Source organism: Antrostomus carolinensis, unplaced genomic scaffold (assembly GCF_000700745.2).
Source record: "Antrostomus carolinensis isolate BGI_N321 unplaced genomic scaffold, ASM70074v2 scaffold3693, whole genome shotgun sequence".
In the NCBI taxonomy this organism is placed as follows: Eukaryota; Metazoa; Chordata; class Aves; order Caprimulgiformes; family Caprimulgidae; genus Antrostomus; species Antrostomus carolinensis.
Genome location: NW_010302978.1, coordinates 84,378 through 91,540, shown reverse-complemented (window position 1 = coordinate 91,540; position 7,163 = coordinate 84,378). Strand labels below are relative to the sequence as shown.

General features: G+C 37.7%; 1 protein-coding gene across 1 annotated transcript; it reads left to right on the top strand.

Annotated features, from left to right (window-relative positions):
• The first annotated feature begins 1,350 nt into the window (after positions 1-1,350).
• SLITRK4 (SLIT and NTRK like family member 4) lies at positions 1,351-5,491 on the top strand. Its single transcript, XM_010163929.2, has one exon. It carries the CDS (start codon positions 1,414-1,416, stop codon positions 3,925-3,927), a length of 2,514 nt encoding a protein of 837 aa, XP_010162231.1. The 5' UTR covers positions 1,351-1,413; the 3' UTR covers positions 3,928-5,491.
• The last annotated feature ends 1,672 nt before the right edge of the window (positions 5,492-7,163 follow it).

Genomic DNA, 7,163 nt, shown 5'->3' with positions numbered 1-7,163 from the left:
TCCTTGACCCCCATTCAGCTATTCCTTCCCCTCTTCCTTCCTTGCTTCCTCTCAGCTTTCCCTCTCCCTCTTGTCCTTCTGTCCTCCCTTCCTTCCTCCCTCATCCTTCCTCTGCCCTCCCTCCCTTCCAGGTCCCCCGGCGCATCCTCCCTTCCTCGCGGCTTCCCCAGCCCGATCCTCCTCCCTCCAGCTGGCTCCTGCTTTCTCCACTTCCATCCTGGCTCCCTCCTGCCTACTCGGTGGCTTCCCACAGCAGGAAGTGAAAGGGACAAGTTGAGAAATTAGGGGAATAGTTAAGGTGGGGAAAGTAATGTATTGATTATTGATTGATTTGTTTGTTGTTTTTCTTTTCTTTTTTTTTTTTTTTAAAAAAAAAGCTACCTTCTAACTCAGAGGAAATTCTGTGACTCCAGTTCTTCTGCATAAAAAATGGCAGCTGAGCTGGCCTGACTATACGTGAAGGGTTCTTGAAAGCCACTTCTGTATCAGTACAGGGATAAGAGCAAATTACATAATGTTTTATTAAAAAAAAAAAAAAGTAATTCTCAGGTTTCAGTAGCATTGGGCTGGTGAATTGTGACTTTGTTTTGCCCTGCAAGTCAGGGAATTGTTGTTATTCCTGGGGATGGGGCTATATGCCTGTGCATGCTTTTTCCATATCTGTGTGCTTTCGTTGGTCACCCAGAGCTGATCTTGTTTTGTGGATAGTTCGTTGTATTTCTGCAATCAGTTTACCACCTATTTATTTAAACTAGGTATAATAAGTGACAGAAACGATGTGTGTGCACGTCTACGTATCCCCTGAGTGCATCTCACTATTATCGTAGTGATAATCTGTATGTGTTGATGCTATAGGTACATGCATTGAGTATTGACGTTGCTTTTTGTGTCTGCCTCTTCATCCTTTCTATATCGTCCTGTCCCAATGCAGATGTTTGGGCATGCATAACATCAGCATTTGTGTTTAATATCCCTGAAATGCACGGCAACATATGAGCAGTACAGGATTGAGGAGAGTAAATATGCATAAAATTGGAATCTCCTTTGGTTATTTTACTTTGTTAGTTATGCATGTTTGGCATGTACAAGAGAGAGAAATATATTTGACAGACTTCAGAGTTATTTGTGTTGTCTACAGAGATTTAATTCTCTATTTGAAATCATTCTAGCTTCCATGTATTTGTTTGGTTGTTAAACTCTTTCATGTTCTTTTAAATTCAGTTCTTGTAGTTTATCTGTAATCTTTGGCAGGTACAGTTGCTCAGTGGAATACAATTTTTAGCCCAAATGACATTTTGGAACAATGAAAACTGAAAAATAATTTTGTTTTTTTTTTTTTTTTTTTTCCTTCTTTCTTCTTTAGATTCTTTATCTTTGTTCAGGAGCCTAAGGTTGCTTGCTCATCACAAGAAGATGTTTCTGTGGCTCTTTCTGGTTCTGTCATCTCCAGTTTCTTCTACAACTGCAGATGCTGATATATCTGTGGAAATTTGCAATATTTGCTCCTGTGTGTCAGTTGAGAATGTACTCTATGTCAACTGTGAGAAGGTTGCAGTCTACAGACCAAATCAGCTTAAACCACCATGGTCTAATTTTTACCACCTCAACTTTCAAAACAACCTGCTAATTATTCTATATCCAAACACCTTTCTTAATTTTACACATGCAGTGTCCTTGCAACTGGGTAATAATAAGTTACAGAACATTGAGGGAGGGGCCTTTATGGGTCTTAGTGCATTAAAACAGTTGCACTTGAACAACAATGAATTAAAGATTCTCCGAGCTGACACTTTCCTTGGCATAGAGAACTTGGAGTATCTCCAAGCTGACTACAATTTAATCAAGTTTATTGAACGAGGAGCCTTCAATAAGCTTCACAAGCTGAAAGTCCTGATCCTTAATGACAACCTGATTTCATTCCTTCCTGATAATATTTTTCGATTTGCTTCTTTAACCCATCTGGATATACGAGGGAATCGAATACAGAAGCTTCCATACATTGGAGTTCTGGAACACATTGGGCGAATTGTTGAATTGCAGCTGGAAGACAACCCCTGGAATTGTACTTGTGATTTGTTGCCTTTGAAAGCGTGGCTGGAGAACATGCCCTATAACATCTACATTGGAGAAGCTATCTGTGAAACACCCAGTGACTTGTATGGAAGGCTGCTGAAAGAAACCAACAAGCAAGAGCTGTGCTCCATGGGGACAGGGAGTGATTTTGACGTGCGCATTCTGCCTCCCTCACAGCTGGAGCCTGGTTACAGCACACCGAACGGCCACACCACTCAAACATCGGTGCACAGATTAGTCACGAAGCCGCCAAAGACTACAAATCCTTCGAAGATCTCAGGGATAGTGGCAGGCAAAGCATTCTCTAATCGCAATCTCAGTCAAATCATATTTTACCAGACAAGGGTGCCTCCTTTAACTCCCTGTCCAGTCCCCTGTGTTTGCAAAACGCATCCTTCAGACTTGGGATTAAGTGTAAATTGCCAAGAAAGAAATATAGAGTCGATGGCCGAACTCATACCGAAACCTGTAAATGCCAAGAAACTGCATGTAAATGGCAATTATATTAAGGATGTGGACACTACAGATTTCATTGAGTTTGAGGGGCTGGATTTGCTCCATTTAGGCAGCAATCGGATTTCAGTGATCAAAGGGGAAGTTTTCCGCAACCTTACAAATTTACGGAGATTGTATCTCAATGGCAATCAGATAGAGCGTCTGAGCCCAGAAATGTTTGCTGGCCTCCACAACTTGCAATATCTGTATTTGGAATACAATGTTATCAAAGAAATCCTAGCAGGCACCTTTGACTTAATGCCAAATTTGCAGTTGCTCTACCTGAACAACAATCTTCTACGAAGCTTGCCAGCATACATTTTTGCTGGTGCACCACTTGCTAGGCTGAATCTGAGGAACAATCATTTCATGTATTTACCTGTGAGTGGCGTTCTTGATCAGCTAAAATCTCTTACACAAATTGATTTGGAAGGTAATCCATGGGACTGCACTTGTGATTTAGTTGCTTTAAAACTGTGGCTTGAAAAGCTAAATGAAGGTATTGTGGTGAAGGAATTGAAATGTGATACACCTGTACAGTTTGCTAACATTGAACTTAAGTCTCTGAAAAATGAGATTCTCTGTCCTAAACTTTTAAACAAGCCACCCGCTCTATTCACTAGTCCTATGCCCGCTGTTAGTTTTACAACACCACCGGGACCAGTTCGGAGTCCTCCTGGTGGTCCAGTTCCATTGTCCATCCTAATCTTAAGCATATTAGTTGTGCTTATTTTAACAGTGTTTGTTGCTTTTTGTCTTCTTGTTTTTGTGCTTCGGCGCAACAAAAAACCAACTGTAAAGCATGAAGGGATTGGAAATCAAGAATGCGGTTCTATGCAACTGCAGCTAAGAAAGCACGATCACAAGTCAAACAAAAAAGATGGACTAGGTGCAGAGGCCTTCATTCCTCAAACCATTGAGCAGATGAGCAAAAGTCATACCTGTGGCTTAAAAGACTCTGAAACGGGCTTCACATTTGCTGACCCACCAGGGCAAAAAGTCATTCTGAGAAATATTAATGACAAGGAGAAAGATTTATTGCATGTGGATACCAGAAAAAGACTTAGCACAATCGATGAACTGGATGAGTTATTCCCTGGGAGGGATTCTAATGTATTTATTCAAAATTTTCTTGAAAGTAAAAAAGAATACAACAGCATAGGGGTCAGTGGCTTTGAAATACGTTATCCAGAGAAACTACAAGACAAAAAACCCAAGAAATCTCTAATAGGTGGTAATCATAGTAAAATTGTAGTAGAACAAAGAAAAAGTGAATATTTCGAACTAAAAGCTAAACTTCAGGGTTCTCCTGACTACCTACAAGTCCTTGAAGAACAAACAGCTTTGAATAAAATATAGTTCATGCAATCTTATTGCCTACAGAGGACATTTATTTAATGATGAAAGTGCCTTTTGTTGACTTTTAACTTCCAAATACTATATTATATTGATAGGCATAGAGGCAGGTGTATCCAAGGGTGTCTGATTAACTGTAGCTGCATATGATTTGTCAAGTAGAGGAGCATTTCCTTAATAGATTTTACTACATAAAGCTCATGCCCTGTGGAATCCTGTAGGGATACTGCAAACTCTATCGCCAAAGGGATGCTTTATACACGTTACACTGAATTTAACCTCAAGAGGCATATATGTTTTGTACCTTAAATGCAAAACCATCGTCTCCTTGTGATTTGTTAGAACAAACACAAGAAACCAGGTACTGGTATTTGTACCTCAGCTGGGTCCTTCATCCTGCACGTGGATTTAAGTTGGTGGAACTGGAGTAATCCTTTGATTTGTGGTGTTGTAATGGCACTGTTTAAAGATTATCTGAAAAGTAACAAGCATGCAAAGAGAGAACATTGGATAATATGTGTAATTGGTTACATTTATGGCCTGCATCTTTAAACCACTGGAATTATAATGTTAAATTGTGCAAATATTTGTTTAAAATATACCATGCATTACATACCTATGAAATAAATTTGACCACTTGAAGCATACATGTCTATACATAAAATTAAAAAAAAAAAAGAAAGAAAATAGTTTGACCTGACTTCTGCAGTATTTGTGGCATCTGAAGAAAATATATGATGTTTATGCAGAATCTGTTATAAGACTCATCTCCAATTTAAACTAGAGTTCCTTCTCAGTTATGTGAAACGCTTGCAACCCCAACAGGTTGTCCAAAATGGTCAAAGTGCTTACTGTGTGAGCGTAGCAGAAATTATTTTTGTAATATAATTCATATTTATGAAATACTTTGTATACTAAATAGGAAAAATATGTACTCCTTAATATGTATTTAATATGCCTGACTTGTTTTCCTGATCATTCAGTATAAATAAAACCAGAACAATATACCAAACAGAAACTGAGGATGTAATGTATAGAATTATCCAGAAATAAGTGATCAGATATAATAATAAAATTGCTCTGTACTATTCTTGTGAAATTAGCATATTATCTTATTTCAGATTTGTTACCAATGGTGCATTTTAAAATAGATTCATTAGTTTTTTAGTATTGTGTCTCAGGCAATTATTTGCCATCAGTTGTCTTGCTTTTCAGGGTTCTACAGCTTAATCTAAATAGTTTTCACTACAAGTATTTACAGGAATTCATGGTAAGGGTAATATTTTAATTGTATATGCATAATTTTTCTGTTCTTATTATCTGTCTGGCTGCTGTCAGTCAGGAAAAACTGATCAGAACAGTGAACATTATGGCAGATCATGTCTATTTTAAACCACAGTGTAAAATGGATATAGTGGTCTCAGTTCAGAGTATTGTGTAGCTTATATCCAGAGAGTAAAGACTTGCCTTTGTGAAAGCTGAATCTGAATAGCTAGGGGGAAAAAAAAAAAAAAAGGAGTAGTCAGGAGAATGGAAAATCCCCACTGTATCTCACTGATAGATGGTAACTTGAGATGAGAATGGAGATACATTGGGAACGCATCATACTATGAGATTAACAAAAGTTCTTTGACTTGAAAAGGAATTTTTTCATTAATTTCAATGAGCTTTGGATAAGACCCTCTATCTAGTCTGCTTCCAGAACCTCCCCTCCTCACACACCTTTTATAATCAATACATAAATCAATTAAGATTAGTAGGCTATAAACATGAACATTTTTCATTAATTTGAAACTAGCAAATACTACAGCAAGACACAATAATAATACTGTGGAGAAGGCTGTGTCAGCTATTTCCATTAGAAACCTCTAATTTCAGGGCTTTATGACACTGCTGTGAAACTTGTATTCTGGAATGATATTTGGCAAACAGCCTGCAGTATATTTTTAACAAAGTTTACAAAAAAAAAAAAAAGCGCACTGCTTTATTTAAGAGAGAACAAAACAAAACATTTTTCTACTTTCAGACATTTGTTTATGCTTTTATAACTTAGAAAGAGGGTTGCTTTAGTATTTTTCTCCATATTACAAAGTATATACATGACTGCAGATAATGAAATTATAACAGATAAACTGATGAACTGAGTTTCTTTCAAAAAGCTGCTGCTATCCATGCACAATAATTGACTTAATTCAGGATGTCATAGGGATTTTCAGGACATGAATACTATGTGCATATGCATTTCTAGCTTAAAATGTTCTTGGTTGACCAATGATGTAATACATGGCCAGGGTGTCAGCAAGAACATTTGAGCTTATTGTGTCAAGTGTCTGTGGATGAAGGAGTGTCAAAGATGCACTCATGTGATGATAGACTATAATGGCTCCATCAGTAGGCTGAAAATAATGGGTCACTGTGCCTGCTCTGCACAGAGCTGCATGGCTTTGAGGATGTGTCCAGGTTCACTGGGATATGCCAGAGCATATCAGTGCATTGTCAGAGACTGTCATGTCCCATACCCTTCTCTTGAGAGGCATGTGTTAAAAATAATAAAAATAGCAAATGAGCTAATACTTTTAAGTGATGTTAAAACTGATGAGCTTATAACTCATGTTGCCTTGAGTTTAAAGAAAGATTATAAATGATCATACCTTCCTCAGAGATATGATCAAATCAGAGGATTTTGTTTTGTGGGGTTTTTTTGGAGGGGGTTTTGGTTTTGTTGTTTTCAGGGTTGTTTTTTGTTTGTTTGGTTTGGTTTTTTGTGGTGAGGTCTTCTATTCACTGATCAAAAGAGGGAGAACTGAACCATTATGCTGTACCATTACACTGGGTCAGATTTTCCTGGTCATTGAGGTCCCAATCCAGTAAAGCTCAACCTAACTAATGTGCAGAGATACTATTCATGAGCTAATAATTAAACACTTGCCCAAAAGAAGGGCTTAGATTTTTGTCACTGACTTAAAAACCAGCTCAGAAACGGTGTATATAATACATAGAGCCCAGTAACTCTTTGAGATTATGCAGTTGAGCATCAGTTCACCAGCATCAATAAAGGTTGTACAATTGGGACCTTCCTGTAGAAATTGTTACTAAGCGTTTTACATATCTGGTGCAATATGTAGGCATAATAGTGTGAGTGAAGAATGCAGAAGTTGGCAAAACACTATATTACTGTGAAATTGTTACTTTGAATGACAACCTTAATGTTAGTTTATTTCCTCCATGTTTTGAAACAA

Bases quoted from the DNA above. Each gene is read 5' to 3' on its own strand.
- SLITRK4 (XM_010163929.2), top strand. From the start codon at position 1,414: ATGTTTCTGTGGCTCTTTCTGGTTCTGTCATCTCCAGTTTCTTCTACA.